The sequence below is a fragment of the Archocentrus centrarchus genome, chromosome 24 (genome assembly GCF_007364275.1).
Source record: "Archocentrus centrarchus isolate MPI-CPG fArcCen1 chromosome 24, fArcCen1, whole genome shotgun sequence".
NCBI classification, from domain to species: domain Eukaryota; kingdom Metazoa; phylum Chordata; class Actinopteri; order Cichliformes; family Cichlidae; genus Archocentrus; species Archocentrus centrarchus.
The window spans coordinates 3,679,775-3,697,365 of NC_044369.1; the positions used below are offsets into that span (position 1 = coordinate 3,679,775).

General features: G+C 40.6%; 2 protein-coding genes across 2 annotated transcripts; both read right to left on the reverse strand.

The window, feature by feature from the left end:
* On the reverse strand, positions 1–2,521 carry LOC115774364 (cell wall integrity and stress response component 2-like). Its single transcript, XM_030721603.1, has 9 exons — positions 2,436–2,521; positions 1,939–2,274; positions 1,565–1,828; positions 1,318–1,470; positions 1,067–1,156; positions 941–963; positions 633–689; positions 259–327; positions 1–163 (listed from the first exon to the last, which is right to left on the reverse strand). Exons 1-9 carry the CDS (start codon positions 2,497–2,499, stop codon positions 68–70), a joined length of 1,152 nt encoding a protein of 383 aa, XP_030577463.1. The 5' UTR covers positions 2,500–2,521; the 3' UTR covers positions 1–67.
* Positions 2,522–8,610: 6,089 nt separating this feature from the next.
* Positions 8,611–16,282, reverse strand: LOC115774589 (uncharacterized). The gene is made up of 4 exons (XM_030721944.1): positions 16,120–16,282; positions 11,387–11,626; positions 10,679–10,894; positions 8,611–8,717 (listed from the first exon to the last, which is right to left on the reverse strand). Exons 1-4 carry the CDS (start codon positions 16,280–16,282, stop codon positions 8,665–8,667), a joined length of 672 nt encoding a protein of 223 aa, XP_030577804.1. The 3' UTR covers positions 8,611–8,664.
* Positions 16,283–17,591: the final 1,309 nt, after the last annotated feature.

A 17,591-nucleotide genomic window follows, 5' to 3' on the forward strand; every position in this document is an offset into this window, starting at 1 on the left:
CTTCCTTCTTTGTTCCTCACTATCTTTTCCACAGAGCAATGACCTGATGTTTGAGCTTCCTTTTTCTTTACTTGATGGTAGCATAGAGGCTGCTGGGCTCAGTGGAGGCAGCTTTCACAGTGGAGTAGGTGACTGTCCCACCTTCATCATCATCGTGTTTACCCTGAACACAGGAGATATCATCACTTGTAACACAGCACAGTGAAAACATCATTAATTCACACACTGATGAAGCTCCAAACACTGATCATAGATTACTTTGTTTCCACTGTGGGGGTTCTTGGTGTAGCTGATGGAGGCGTAGGAAACACCATCTTCAGGCTCCGCCTACACAGTGAAGAAAACAGAACGACTGTCCAGTTACATGCATGTGGATCTACACTGACTCACTACGTCTGCCAAGGATGTCATGTTATGGCTCTAAATTTATTCTCACTGACCTACAACTATTTTTCCTACCATGCTTCTTATTTATTAATCTTTTAGTTCAGTTCAGCTGCACTGTTTCACTTCCTGTTTTTAACCCCTTGCACAGTTTCGTGTTACAAACTGAGCCTCAGACAGTTTGTTATGTTAAAGAACAAATGCAAATGACAGAAGTTGCTCTTCGGGTGTGGAGTGTGTGATCTCACCCTTTCCTGGGTAGTTTCTGATGTACACTGAGTGACGGCAGGGTTTGAGTTCAGGTCCTGAATAATAAATATATAAGAAATCATTTAATGCATGCTGTGCAGAAGCAATGCAAGCAACAATGCATGCACTACATCTGTGCAGTCAGAGAGTTCATCACTTAATAACAGTGAAACTGTAACAGCAACCAGTTAATTAATAATAATAAAGTTTACATTATTAATAAAGATTTATTTCGTTTAAATAGAACAGGTGGCACTGTTTATTTTACAGCATCATTTCTCACGTATGGAGTTAAAATTAAACTCACAGCATTTCCTTTAGTTTTGTTTGCTGGAAAAACACAGAAAGAAAAGCAGGATTAGAGACTTCAGCTTCTCCACAGCCAAAGTCAGAATTATTCTCAGGGAGACATTTAATGTGTAATTTCTCTCACCTTTGAGTCTCTTTAATCTCATTAATATCACAGCAATGATTAAAAGTGCGACTAAAATAACAGCTGCAAGGATGTACGGCCACACCGGACCTGAATATAAATGTTGAAAGGATTTAGTTACACTGCTCAGTGTCTGAGAGCTAAAACAAACAGACAAACAAACAAAGTTGAAATGTTCATACATACAAACAGAAATAATTTTGACAAAGCAAACAACTTCAGGTGAATAACAAAAAATGTTTTGTCACTACCGTTTAAAGTCTGGTGGTTATCTAATATTACTGTTATTGATGATGATGTTGTTATTGATGATGGTGATGATGTTGATAATGATGTTGATGATGATGATGTTGATGATGATGATGTTGATGATGATGTTGATGATGATGATGATGATGATGTGTCTCCACGTGAACAAAAGAACAAAATCAGAAATCTGTTCATTCCTCACATCAGTTTAAAGTCATTTGTTCCTCAGACTCTCTCCTGGTTTCTTACCTGATGAACGAGGGCTGAAGGGAAAAAGCTGCACTTTGTTATCTTCTGTTGTTACGCTGCAGTTAAAGTCATAACTTGATATGTGAGTGTTATGGTTCAGAAAGGTCACAGTAGCAGAGCAAGAAAACTGTGATGTTCTTAAATTTGAGTAAGCTCTATTCAGATCTTCACTGTTATGGATCCACTTCACTCTGTGTTTACAGCGTTCATAAATGCTCACAGAGCAGCTTAAAGTCACCTGATCAGCTTTCTTCTGTTCAGTCACTGATGAAGATGAATTTCAAGAGAAAGACAAAGAAAGAAGAAGTTTATTTTTCTAAATATAATGTGTCAGTTTGTTGTTCTAACAAAAATATTGTGGTGTAAATACTCACTGATGACAACAGACAGAAGAACCACAGCATCCTGACCTTCCTGTCTTCGTGGACTGCCCCTAAACTGTCTGCAGGTGTAACTGCCAACATCCTCAACTGTGACCTTCTTTATAATCAGTGAGCAGTCTGCTGTAACACTCAGTCTGTCTGATTTGGCTTTTTCTCTGATCTGTCCAAGAGTAACCAGCTCTACTGTTGGTGACCTTCTTGAGTCACTGAAGATCCAGGTGGTAGTGTCACAGTTCTGATGATTTCTGATCACATTTCCACAAGGCAACGTGACTTCATCTCCATCTCTGACAGTGAAGGAGAGAAAAAGATCTGCACTCAGAGCTCCTGAGAATATGACAGAGAAACAGAAATGTTACCACAACATGTCCGAGTGCAGATAATTTACATACATGTGCACATAAAACTCTCTGTTTTCATTTTCAAGAGTGCATCAGAGATGTTTTTTTTCAGTCCTTCTCTCATATACATGTCATATGTTTCCTTACCTGGAAACTGAAGCAGAAATATAAAAAACACAAACATTTTAATCCTTCTAGACTGAACCAACATTTCTCTCAGTCTGTCTTTTCTCTTCTTGAGCTTCTGAAACATAAATGCAACTTCTTCCTCTTATTATCGCAGTATGACTTCCTCATTATGACTTTCAGCCTTCTTTTCTGCAGATATGCTTATGCAAACAGACTCTCACAGCTGTCATTGTTCCTCATTTGTTACCAGCTAAAGTTGGTATTAAGAAGACACTCAAACGTTGTATGTGGAATGAACACCAGTGGAAACATATAATGTATTTAATTTGACACTAAAGGAGGAGTAAAAATAAATATTTAAAGATGAGCACAGAAAACACAAAAATATCCCACTGTAAAAGCTAAAATTAGGAACTGATGAGGAAAAACAAAATTATATTATATTATATACTAATTAAAGCTAAAAGTAGTAGGGAGGCTATATTTATTTTAATACTTATACATTATTTTAGTATTTATACACTATTTTAAGTTTTTATAAACCCTCCCCACACACTTATACACTAAATATATACATTACTGTACGTACTACGCATGTGAAGAACGAGTACCGCAAAAACCCGCGAAACAGCAAAAATACCGCAATAAATATTTTACACTAATATTGATTGAAAACCCACGAAACAGCAAGTCTGCGAAAAGCGAACCGCGAAGTAGCGAGAGATTACTGCCAAATACTGTCACCGTTTGGTGACAACACGCACATCAGTGAGAGTGTAAACTAAACCTGCTACACTTCCATACAACAGCATAAAAATAAACTGAGCAGAGATATAGATGTTTAAATAACTGCTTATCAAACAGAATCAGCAGACACAGCATGTGGCTGTTGTTGTCTGCCCCCCCCCCCCCCCCCCCCCCTGAGCCTGGTTCTGATGGAGGTTTCTTCCTGTTAAATCAGAGTTTTTCCTTCCCACTGTCACCAAGTGCTGCTCATGGGGGTCGTTTTGAGTGTTGGGTTTTCTCTCTAATTATTATGACTGTTTGTTCTGATTTGGCACTAAATAAATAAATTGCATTAAACTGAATTGCACTGAATTGAAGTATGTCAGTTTGCATTCACTGCATTTGACGTCAGAGCATTACAACCCATGTTTTACATTGTTGTTATGAATATGCAGCACCCCCTTCTGGATAAACGGGATTATTACAACAATAAAAACAATAAATAGTCTGTGGCTAAAACATAATGCAACATTCAGTGTTAGAAATTTAAATGAGCATATAATATCACATTTAAATAAATGTGATATTATATGCTCATTTTAATTTCTAACACTGAATGTTGCATTATGTGTTAGAAATTAAAATGAGCATATAATATCACATTTAAATAAATGTAGGAACTCAAGACTAACAGAAACCAGCATCCATTTCACAATCCCAGAGAGATAAAGAAAATAACTGGACTTGTGATGAAGCCGTTCTGTGACTGATGTTTCTTATTTCTTTTTTCGTTTGGTGATTATAGCACAGAGGGTTCTGGGTTCAGTGGAGGGTCCAGCAGAAGAGATGGGACATGCTGTAGGTCACAGCTTCATCCTCTTCATCATTATCATTACTGAGAACCTGAAAACAAAACAAAAACAGCCACAAAATTAATTACAACAGTGAAATAAGAAATAAGATGGTGTTTATTTGTCACATGCACAGTTATACACAGTACAATGCACAGTGAAATGTATTTTGTACCTGCAACCATATATACACACACATATAAATAAGAAGAATAAAAATAAAAATAAGTAATTCACACTATACACTATACTCTATACACTATACACACTTTTACACGGAACTATAGAATATTATATTATTACATGGTGCAATAATAGTCCAGTTAGGGCTCAGAGTTGAGCAGACGGATGGCTTGTGGGTAAAAACTCTTCTTCAACCTTTCAGTCTTAGCCCTCAGGCAGCGGTAACGCCGGCCTGATGGGAGCAGGGAGAAGAGAGAGTGTCCGGGGTGGCTGGGCTGTTTTAGGATCTTCATGGCCCTCAGCCTGCACTACGCAGCAACAACAAAGCATAATGCTGAGAAATGCATCATAATCCTTAACATGTGGACATAAACATGTATATAAACATCACCTGTATAACCAATAGCTGACAAAGTGAAGACAACATAAAGATTCCTCAGTAAGGTGTAAAATACAGATTCAACATATAAGAACAAAAACAGGTGGTGAGTAACTGTTTGATCTCACAGAGTCCTGAATGGTTCCTTAGATTAGATTAGATTACATTAGATTAGATTAGATTAGACTGCTTTATTGTCACTGAACATTCAGCAAAATTTCCATTGCAGCTACCATTTAAAAAGACATAAACAGTATAATAAACAAAAACAATAGTAAAATACATAAGTTAAAGTTGGAATAAAATAAAATAAAATGTGCAGAAGAGTGCAGGAAGAAAGTAATTTCCTTATTAGGTGGGAGGGATTATGTGTGTGGCTGAAGAGGGGAGTAGGTGTGTGTGTGTGTGTGTGTGTGTGCGTGTGTGTACGTGTGCGTGTGTGTGTGTGTGTGTGTGTGTGTGTGTGTGTGTGTGTGTGTGTGTGAGTGCAGTGTGTGGCTGTAGTGGGGGAGTGAGTGTGAGTGTTGCTGTTAGGTGTCTGAGTGTGAGTAACTGCAGGGTGATGAGGTGTGTGAGGTTTGTGTGTGGCGCTGTGGGGGGTGATGACTGACAGCTCTGGGGGAGAAACTGTTCCTCAGTCTGTTGGTGGAAGTCCGTATGTTTCTGTAATACTTTCCTGATGGAAGGGGTGCAGTCTGTGGCCTGGATGGCTGGGACCCGTGACGATGCCCCTGGCTCTCTTTTTGACCCGGCCTGCATATACACACGCCCTGTTCTTACCACCCGGGCCAGTTGTTTCCTCTCCAGTGCCGTGCAGCTGCCATACCACACTGTCATATTAAGGCAGAGTACGCTTTCAATTGTGGCCCAGTAGAAGTTCACAAGCAGTTGAGAGGAGAGTCCAACCCGTTTCAGTTTCCTGAGGAAGAAGAGCGTTTGTTGTTCCTTCTTCACCAGGTGGAGGAGTTGATGGACCAGGAAAGGTCAGATGTGATGTGGAGGCCCAGAAACTTGAAGTTGTCCATGCGCTCCACTGCCTCTTCGTCTATGAGGAGGGGTGTGTGGTCCATCTTCCTGGACCTCCTAAAGCCCACGATGACCTCCTTGGTCTTTCCTGTGTTCAGCACCAGGTTGTGGGCTGAACACCACTGGGTGAGCTGCTGGATCTCCTCTCTGTAGTGGGTCTCATTGTTGTCCGAAATGAGACCCACTACTGTGGTGTCGTCCACGTACTTCACAACTGTGTTCGTGGGGTGGATGGAAACACAGTCGTGTGTGAACAGGGTGAAGAGGGCTGGACTGAGCACACAACCCTGCGGCATGCCTGTGTTAAGGACCAGTGGGGACGATGTTGTCTCACCTATTCTCACCACCTGAGACCTGTTGGTGAGGAAGTCTCTGATCCGGTGACACAAGCAAACCCACCTCACATAGTTTCAGTGCCAGCTTGTTTGGGATGACGGTGTTAAATGCTGAGCTGAAGTCTACAAATAGCATCCTGACGTAGGTGTTGGGATGCTGCAGGTGGATCAGGGCTGTGTGCAGGGTGATGGAGACAGCATCCTCTGTTGACCGATTCCCTCTGTAGGTGAACTGAAGGCTGTCCAGGTCTGTGGGGATGGAGTCTCTAATATACCTCAGAAGGATCCGCTCGAAGCACTTCATGATTACCGGGGTCAAAGCAAAAGGCCAGTAATCGTTCAGGCAGGTGATGGACGTCTTCTTCGGTACGGGTATGATGATGATGGAGGACTTGAGACACTCAGGAACCATGGCCAGCCGCAGGGACAGATTGAAAATATCCAGGAACACTCCTGATAGCTGGTCTGTGCACGCTCTCAGAGTCCGGCCTGACACCTTGTCTGGTCACGAAGCATTTGCGGGTCACTGCAGGGTTTAAATTCAGTTCCTGAAAACAGAGGCAGACTGTAATCACACCAGCAAGGTTTGGATTCAGTGACAAAGGTTTATTACTCAGATCTACAGTCTCACAGTGCATTTGTGACAGTGACGTGTTTGATGACAAATGTGTGAAGATTGTTTATTTCTACACACACACACACACACACACACACACACACACACACACACACACACACACACACACACACACACACACACACACAGGTAAGTTGTGTCACCACAGATGAATAAAGCTTCCTCCAGCTTCCTCACAGGTCCTCCCGTCCTTGTCTAGATGAGGATAAACTGTTAGATGGCACAGGTGGATCTAGAGAAGTTGGACAGGTGGGTTCAAAGTTGTAGCTGAATGATGAGTTTAAATTTACTTTAAAGGCAAATAGGCAAACAAACAGGACGGGGCAAAAATCAATGTCCAAATTTACATTTGCACTCATGAAAGGACAAACTGGGTACAGAATAATGAGAAGTTGTGTCAAAGAGCACAAAGGATGGGAAGGAATGAAGAAAGCAGGTTCTCGTGGGTAGAGGACAAAATTTAGGACCATGCAGCAGGTAGAAGTGATTCTTCTTAAAATAACATCAGAGTTAAAGACCGGAAACAGACAAGCTAACACAGAATTTATGTTTAGAAGGCTTTATTTATTTATTGACAGATTAAATATGAAAACAGATCAAAGCAAATGCAGACTGGATTCTCAACACTTTGACACAAATGATCAAAAACTAACTTTAATTCAACTCAAATCACACAGAGAACTGAGCTCAAGCAGCTGAAACACAAAGAAAGGAAAACGTCTGCTCACTCTTTAACTCAGGACTAAATTATATTCTAGTTTATGTGTCCTGGAGTGCCTGCAGGAGCATTATGGAAATATTAGTGAGACCATGTTTTCCAAGTTCAGAAATGATCAGCAAGTGCAGATGTAAAAAAAAATGAAGATGTCAAACAGGCAATGGATCATTGTGGTCCAGAAAACCTTCATAATTTCTGCCTCAAAATGTTCACAACTCATTAACAATAAAGGTCACCTCAAAAAAAACAAAAAAAAACAAAAATAAGAAGCTTTTTTGAGCTGATGCAGGCAGTTATTTTAGAAAAGTCACTGCGGTCTCCTAAATATGAGATAGAGTCAATGTTTCAGTATTGTTAGTGACTCCTTCTCCTGATCACTGATGTGCCCGCCCTGTTTCAACACATCTACAGTATAAAATTCACACAGTAAACTCAACCATTCACTAATAGCTGCTGTATGGTTAACTTGCATAGCTTAAACTATATTATATGACAATAACTGCACCATTTCAATGTATTTTGAGCATGTGTCTGAGTGTGAGTGTGTCTATGAAGCCATATTTGTGAAATGCACATTTGCAGCAGGTACTGTTAGAAAAAAATAACACAATAAATACACAGAGAAGAGTTTGTCCTCTTTTCAGCACTTTATTCTCTTGAAGGAGGGAGCAGCTTCATACAGTCGTGCATATTGCATGTGCTCATTAAAGAAGTCTCACAGTGTTTTTATACATATGTTTACATATAAGATGTGCAACACTTTACTGAAGAGAAAGTACAAAAACCCCACACATGATCACACTTCTCTCAACTCTGCATGTTGTGACAGCAAACAGGCAGCAGTCCATTTGCTTCTTCCTGGAAAAACAAGTTATACATCCCTCCTGTAGCTAAATAAAGACATAAAGAAGAAGCTGACATTTGTATGATCTTTCATTTTCCTGTCAGTAGCCAAATAGAGAGTCAGGTCTCTCCACTGCATGATCATATTCTGATCAGTGAATCACAGAATCATGATTTTTACCCAATTTTTACATCTGTAAATCTATTATGTGACAATAAAGCTGAATCAGATTCTCCTTTGCCAACTACAGTAGCTGCCTTTACAGCCTCTCCAAACCCAAGTCATGGAAAAATATATCTGAGACTCACTGGCTGATAGAATCATCCATCCTTTATCTTCTCCCCTTGGTGCCAAATTGTTCTTCATGGAAAGGAGACGAGATCCTTCGTCCATGCATCGAGGTTTAAATCAGACCAGAGTTAAAAACAAGTGTCCTCTGTCTTTGAGTTATTATAGGAAGTCACCAGTTACACCACTGCCTGCATTAATGAAGACAGCCTTTAACATCCATCTTGGCCACTTTCAGTATTCGGTGTTGCCTTTTAGACTCACCAAACTGTTGCTGAGCTGGAGAGCTCCTTCAGTGACAGACTGCTGCATCCTAAATGCACAAAGGAGCGTTATCGTAGATCCTTCCTCCCAGCAGCTGTAAGACTTTATAATCATCACTGCTCCCAACAAAAACCACAATAACCTACACAATGTAGGATAATATATAATATACTGTAAATAGTCCGGCCTGTTAAGGTTCAACACACAGGCACATCATGTACATTGTATATAGTGTTATTATTAGTAGTATTAAGGTTAATCTTGTTTGTTGATTTTATATATATTTATATTCTTTTCTTAATAGTGTGAATTATTATATTTTTACTTATATTTATAATAACTGCGGCTGCTGTTACACCCAAATTTCCCCTCTGTGGGACAATAAAGGCTGTTTCTTCTTCTTCTTCTTCTTCTTCTTCAACACTCCCGCTGTTTTCCAAACTTTGGTGACTGACATGCTCTGGAGTTTCCTCACCTTACCTTCATCTATCTTGACAACATGCCTGAAGCTCTCTATCAGCTTTTAGAACAGAAGAAGACTGAAGCTGAATCATCTTGAAGAACCTTAAGAGGATGCCATTCAAATGAGGCACTTAAGATCATGAAGCAGTCAGACTCTGTAAAAACTAAGCAGCACATGGCCCCGATGAGCTCCTTAAAATCAGCATCAGAAGCTGGTCTGGGAGTTTAAAATGAGAGACAAGTCTCAGAACACAAGGCTGCATCTTATTAAAATCAGAGTAGAAATCAGCAAATAGAGGTCCTGTATGAAAACTAAGGCGGCCACAGGAAACAGGAACAGGATGACACAACAAGGAACTAAGACAAACTGAGGGAATAAATGCATGAGGTAATAAGGTCATTTTTTTAAAGATCTTTTCAAGTGTTTTCATCACCAGTGATGTGAGTACAACTGGTCTAAAATCAGCTGGTTCATTAAAACTTTTGTTTTAGGAACAGGTATGATGGTATAAATATTAGGGATTTGTCCACTGACAGCGCACCACAACAAGTCTGGACACTGTTAAGCTGGTCAGCACAATAATACAGAGTGCACCACAAATGGCATCAGGACCATCAGCCTTTCTTAACTTAACTCTCTGAAACAAGGTTGTGACCCTTTCCTGAGAATCACGATCTCCTTCAGAGGACTGAGAGATTCTCTGCATGCAAGAATATTTTCTGTGACCTTTCAAAGCTGGAGAAGAAGACAGAATTATCCACTCCATTTATACAAAAGGGTTTCTTAATATCATCAATATGCAGCTCTAAGGTCTCCGGTGCTGTTATGGTCTTCTCGTTTGGTCTTCCTTATTTTGTGCTGTACCTCTCTACACACACCTTTTTTCTCAAGAACATCTCCAGAGCTGCATATCCATTTCTCTGTGTTGATAACCGCTTTGAGTTCTTTAGTTATTCAAGGTTTGTTATTTGGATTTGTAAAATTTTTAGCTGGAATAATGGAGTATACACAGAAAGTCACATATGATGATACAGAATCACAAAGATCATTAATATTATCACCACAAGTATTATTAAAACACTGCCAGTCTGCACAGTCAAAACAGGAGTGAAGAGACGAGATGCTGTCTTCTCACCAGCATCTCATTAGTTTCTCCTCATGTGGAAGCCTCCAGAAAGAGGGGGTGTACAGGAGCATTAAATATGTGGTATGATGATCTAAGGGAATGCAGCGATGTATAAGCACCACTCACTGATCCATAACACGTCACTGGTAGAGTTTCCTTTGTGTGGTGGCAGAAGTCACATCTTGCTCAAATGTCTTGTTCAGTTCACAGTGATTGAAATCACAGAGGACAAACTTTGGGGCATCTGGGCAAATTGCATCAATCAGCTGATCAGCTGAGGTGCAGCAGAGGTATTGGCATGCACGTGAATGTAAACAACAGTGAAAAACAACTGCTGAAATACACGGGGCCAGTAGAAGGATGGAAGGATGGAAAACCAAAGTGAATGATCAGATTAAGTGTATTGATATCTAGTCTGTACCTGGGTTCCTGCTCCGGCAGATCATCAGTAGCAGAATAGTAGAGATGCAGTATGGACAGAAGACCAACAGGTGGCAGAAGAGTCTGAGTGCAGACACACGTGGAGGAGAGGAGGAAGAGTTGGTGGGAAGCGAAGGATGAGGGGAGGAGGATGGAGGACCAGTATTACCAAAGGTTGAAGGAGGAGGAGAGCATGTTGTGGTGGTAAGAGGAGAATCTGCAAAAAAGGATGAAGATGGTTCAGTGAGTTTATTATCAGGTCAGAAGACTAGATCATGAATCAATGGTCTGAACACCCTGAGAAACTAATCTCACTCTGTTCCATTCACCTTAATAAGTTTTATATCAATCAGTATTTAAAATTGCAACTTTAAGAAATGAAGTGATGTGTTTCATTGAGCCTACAGGAAGACCTGATGTGGTGAAGTATGTGTTGATGTGTTTGCAGTCCACCTTCAGGATGCTGTTGTTTTTCTACAGCAGACCCACATCTACAACATCCACCATCATCCTGAAGCAGTGTGTGTCACAGCAGCTGACTCTCTGAGCACCAAACTTCTCTTATAATAAGAACTTATCAACTCTCCTTCTTCTTTCCTTCGCCTCATCATATTTAACATCCAGGTCAAAGTAAAGTGATTTAGGACAGAGTTTAGAGTTTTGACCAAAATTTATATCTTTAAGAAAGAAGTGACATCAGTTCTCTAACCTCTGGTCCTCAGTCTGCTCCGAGGAGACTGGTCAATAGCAGTAGAACATGAGTAGAGACCTTCATCAGACTTTTGAGCATTAAAGAGAATCAACTCTTCTTCAGGTTCAGATCTAAGTCTAACACCATCTCTGAAGAAATAAGATTTTTGCACTGAACCGTTTCCGGTTTTGCACCGCAGAGTGACATCACTTCCTGTCCTCACAGGAAGAGCGGGGATCTCCAGGATCAGGTCTTTATCTGAGCAACAGAGACAAACAGGGTGATGTAGAGACAGAATTCCACCACAGTCACACAGAGACAGCTGGGAACATCTCACTATCTGTACCTGAAACAACAATGGACACTTCATCTCTCTTCTGTCCAGATGAGTTTTCACACAGGAAATTTCCACCAGATGAGACGGAGAGGTCCAAAGCACAGAAGGAACTGTTAACCCTCCTAAAGTCTGCAGCTGCTCCGCAGTTCTCAGTGTGTCCTCCACTCGTCCTCTTCACTGTCCATCCATCAACACAACTCAGAAAGACATAAGAGTCTCCTTTGAAGAACTGCTGAAGATTTGGACTAACACGCAGACTGACTGGAGGACAGACAGACAGACAGACAGACAGAGTAAATGTATTTGCATTCTTGTCGAAGTCTCTCTGACTGTTTTCACTTCCATCAGCTCACCTGCAGAAACAGTCAGTGCAGACAGCAGCACCACACACACACCTGCAACAGGAGAACATTAACGGTCAGTGGTCACCAAAGGTCAGAGGAAACTAAAGAACAGAGTAGACTGCATGACAGAGGAAACTAAACATTAGAAGTTCCTGAAAGTCACTGAAATTTCTTTCTTTGCACGTTTTACTGAATCCTTAATCTATCTACAGTGGGTTTATTGTTAAAGTTTAAGAACATTTCAGGTTAACTGTTGTATCCATTCATGTAGTTTCTTTAATTTAAGTTGAAGAACCTTCAAAATAAATTAAAGAACTACATGAATAACTTGATTGTTATTAATTATTTATTTTTATCATAACTGGGCTTATCTCCTGCTTTCTAAACTGTGTGACTGTGGTGCTGAACGTTTGTGCACCCTTTGGAATTTTTTATATTTCTGCATAAATATGACCTGAAATGCTACTGAGAATTAACTCCAAAAAAAGATGAAGACAATTGAATGAAACAAATCAAGGTATTAGATTTGGTTATTCTGACCTTCACAGCACATTTGAGGAAGTGAATCATTGCAAAAAATTTTAGCATATTCAAGAACATTGTTAAAATTTTGAGTTAGGTATCTCAAAATTTCAAGTTAGCGCTGCCAATCAGGAAGCTCTGTGAAGGAATCATTTCCTTGTTATCTTATTTACTCAAAATTTTGAGTATGTATTTTGAGATGGTAATTTATTTTTTTCCAGTGGCAGAAACAATCTTCCAAAGTTCTCTGGCAGATCATCCTCAATAATGTTGTGGTGAATTCTGCAGTAGCAAAGTAGACCAATAAAACATCATAGCTCTGGTTTCTGTACAGTATGTGTTAGACTGTGACCAACCCGTTTGACCAGACGGGTTATGGTACCCCTATAAAAACTCCCATTGTGCGAAGTTCAACGCTCAAGAAACCTCTTGAAGACCTGAACACTGTATGTGGCTTTCATGAAAGTCTGAAGCCTCTTACTATCAACAAACCTCCAGCCCTCCACAACAAGACTGCCTCCCAGTGTAACCAATAGGAATTGAGTTAAAATTCCCCCATAGTCCCAACCTTCATTGATCACTTTTTCTTGGGTCAGTACTAATTAGAGGATCATATCTAAACACATGCTAAACACACTGCTGTGGACAGTCAACAGGATTCCTGCAGGATAACTGCAGGATATAGATCCATAATTTGTTGCTTAAAGACACATTAGCTGTAGTTTGGTCTCTGTGCACCATCAGCATGGATTTTAAAATTCTCCAAGGCAAAAGGAGTAAGTCACCAATGAAAACAATCTGAATATAACTTACTGAAAACCCTGTGAATTATTTCAATCAGTGACATCCCCACAGGAACAGGAGGCCTTCCTACTGCCTAGTGGGGCCAATGTGGGTAACATAATTATCAATAGATAATAGATTAGGTCACTAGATTTCCCCAGAGCTCACAACTATGTCAGAGCTCTGTGTAAGAGACAGAACTTTAAAAACATCGCGACTGGTCTCTGAGGAAATATGGTGATAAGTGATAAGAATCAAACGGAGCATAGTTCACAAGTTTAAATCAAAGCCAGCTAAAGCCAGTACTGTATGCACTCTATGTGGGCATAGCCGAAAGAGGAAGTTACCAGAGCCAGGTGATCAAAAGGTCTTGTGACAGCAAAAGATGTACGAGTTCATCCAGTAAGGTTTCAGTTCATTCAATAAGACACACACTGCACACTGAAAGACTTCATGCTTGAACTGAAAGACTGCTTCACTGCTGAGCCAAAAGCACAAGACAAACAGGCCAATAAATATGCTAACTTTAAAAGGAAGATAAAAACAAAGAAAGAAATACCCACGGGATGTTGAAGTGAGCACTATTAGTAATGAGTGTGTGAACTGTTGTGTGGGACAAAACAGATGTGAAAGAAGAACTCTTCCAAAGGTCTGATAAAGGGTGGAGTCTTACAGTGCAAACACTGGGCCCATGTGTCTCCAAATGACCTGATAGTCTGCTACTCCACCCATCTGCTGCAGAATTTAAAGACACACAATGTGTATTTGAGTCTCTGTAGTAAAATATTGTGGTCAGTGGCATCAGAGCCCATAAGAAGATAACTAGTAGCCTTCACTAGTGCTGAATGGGACCACACCTCACGTACGCTCCCCTTCAGGTTCTGCTTTGCATTTGTTCTGCTCTGCTTTCCCCTCCTGAAGGCAGGAAAAAGCAGTTTAGCCAAAACACCTACTGGAGAATTCTTAACCAGGAACTCTACTCCAGCATCTTCACTGCCTGTTCAGTTCTTTCCTGCAGTATATTTCATGCTTCCCCCTACTTTAGCTTGCATCATCAAACACCCGACAACCCAAAAGTCGTATGTCACTGTCATGTCCTGGGCCGTTGGCCCAGCGTTTTGTGTTAGTTTATTTCCTAGTGTTGTGATATGTCTGCGTCTCTGTCCTGAGTCTGTGCCTGTTCCCCGTGTTTAGTCAGTATGTTCCTTGGTTTGTCACTTCCTGTTTATTTTGACAGTCTGGTTTTTCTGTGCTTTGTGTTCAGCTTTGCTTCCCCTGTGTAATTAGTTTCATTTGCCTCACCTGTTGTTCCCTGCTGTTTCCTCTTGCCCTGATTACCCATTGTGTACTTAAGCCCTCAGTTTTGTTTTGTTCTCTGTTGCGTCGTTGACGTTGTGTGTCCGTGTGTTCCTGTATTCCTGTGTTCTTGTGTTCCTGTGTTCCCTGTGTCTGCCCATCGTCTCCCTTCCACGGTTTTTGTATTTGTTTTTTCCCCCGTTGAAATAAATCCCTTTTATGTTACGCTGACTTCTGGAGTCCTTCGTGTCAGCCATTCCTCGTCCATTTCCTCCCCGGCCATGACAGTCACCTTTGACCCATTTAGCTCCAGCTGTTCCTCCAGAGCCCCAAACTCCTGAACCCACAGTGTCTTATGCTAACATCCCCTGTCCTCAAGACACTGACAAAAAAGATAAACCAGTTATGCACCAAGGGGGACAAATCATTTGTAACACTTTAACCAATGTTGGATGCAACATTCCTCAGTGTTGCTACCTGAACTCTTTCTCCTTCTGTGGTGATGACCATTCACACCCAGCTTGCCTTCACAACCCTACAAAAAAAGATTATCTACATCTGTATCTACACCTATTAACAAATTAATAAAATTAAATAAATAAATAAAGCATTTGAAATAAATAAAACAAGTAATTAATAAATAAAAATCACCCAAATTTAGATTTTGCCAGCCTTCTTATTAAAGGCTTTACAGGGATCATCACACAGCATAAGTCTGCTTCACGTGCAAAAAATCCTCCAGTCAGCTGTCAAGGACTGAGATGCCGCTGACCGTCTGCTCGCCAGAGAATGCAATGAGAGGTTTTTCCCTCAAATACTCCACAGTGAACCACGCCATCATCAAACTAACAGAAGTGCCTGATTTTCAAAAAGTCAACATCACAGGTGCTTTCAAAGACCTGCCAGTCCATGCAAACGTCCAGCGTTTGCAGGGGCGGCCCTTAGATGTTCGACTCCCTCTCAAAATCCTTGCATTGAATTCTCATAAGCAATGACAAATTCCTGTATCTGGTCCATCTCCTCGATTTCCTGATCATACCTCCTCCCATGTCAGCTCCAGCTCTATGGTCGTTTACCCTGAGGTTAGTTTAGTTAGAAGGCCATCAACAACTGTGGAGTTTCTTGTGACAAGGGTCACAACAACCCTCAACACCACATCTGGTTTCAAGCTTCTTTACCTTGGAGAAACTTTTTTACTTCTTCTTACACCAAGCACCAGCTGATCTTTGTTTTAGGATACACGCACTTTGCTCTGCATTTACTTCACGTTTAATCTGTCTCATTGGTGCATTGTGGTCCAGGGTAATTTCCCTGCTGGCATATGATTACTGCAAATCAAATCAACTATGGATGATCTTCAGACTCAGTGAATCGAGGTTGCATTTCCATCTCTGCTTGAGCACGGTGCAGGCCCCGGGGTACTTCCATTACTGTCAGTTATGAATCCATCTTTGCTTTGGAGACCCCACCCGGGGAGCTGACTTTGTGTTGCTTTGTCAGCTTCAGAAAGAGTTTGGAGACTCGGACCTTTGGGAGCTTTTTTCCTGATCTGCTGACTGACAGGTTCACCTTAGATTTCTTGGGCTGGTGCTGGTCTCCACACTTCCTTCTGTTTCCTACCCAGGCTGCCATCGCAAAGTGTGGAAAGCTACTTCTCATTATGACAGGAACCCTGACTCTTACTTTTCCCTCATGACCTCTGGTAGGTCAATCTGCTAAAATTATGGTGATTAATTAAATCATTATTATTTTAAATGACTTGATCTGTGTCACAAAATGCATTTTATGTTCATCTTTGAGACACGGAAGCGAAATGTCATCTTTTAGAACTGAGTCTGGAGACCGTCCATCGTTCTGTCCAGGATGGTGGAATTGCAGTTATTTTTAAAACGTATTTTTAATCTCAAACAATTAGTTCAAGTTTTTACAGCAACTTTCAGATGATGATGATAATTAAAACTGGATGAATCCACCACTTTTATTTGATTTTAATGTATCACTCACCTGGATGTGCTGCAGCTTTTCTCTGACTTTCAAGACTTTTATGCATGATTATTATTGTTGGTGAATTCAACATTCATGTTGATGATTCAACAGACAAAACTGTTAAGGAGTTTCTGAGCATCATGGACTTTAAACTGCATTCATTCTGGAGTCTCCAAACAGTTTGAACCCTGTCTTATGTTTAAAATCAGATGAGTGCTCTCCCTGGTAAAGCTGATGTCCTCAGTTTGGATGGTTTCAGTGATTTCACTTCTTTTTTTCCTTCAGCATGATGGCAAATATTAAATGGTTTTTATAGACGAAGAAAAACTAATAAATGCAAATTAAGTGGTGTGTGTTCCACAGGTAGGACAAACCTTCAAACTCAGACAGACAGCGTGAGAAGATTTCAGCCAAGCTCAGAGAGTTTTGAGCTGTTTCTCAAATCTGTTTTTTCCTTTTCGATGTTGTGCTGGATCTGCACTGAAAAAAATGAATAAGTGAGTGCTTGACTCACCGAGGAGGAGCAGAGAGACAGATGCAGTCTTCATGTTGTCTGAATGATGACTGATTGTCAGCAGCAGAGACCTTTACCACTTCCCTGTTTCCTACAACACCTCCTGGTTTTACTGGCAAAGCTCTCACAGCCTTTTCACATTTCCCTAATTTATTGCTGTTCCGTCTTCCTCCTGAAATCTGTCAGTGCTCCATGCTGAAGAGGTCTGAGAGCCTTTCACCTCTTGTCTTTTATTGCTATTGTCTGACTATTGTACCCATAATTATTACACTGTAGATAATTATCACGCTGGCCACTATCCAAGATTTGCTTCACATACTGTTGTTCACAATATTTCCACGTCACCTTTTTTGTTTTTTCAGTCAGTATTTCAAAGTACTGCTTTCCTCCTTCAGTGATTGGCATTTGTGGTACTTTTGTTCCAAATTTGCCTCTTCATCC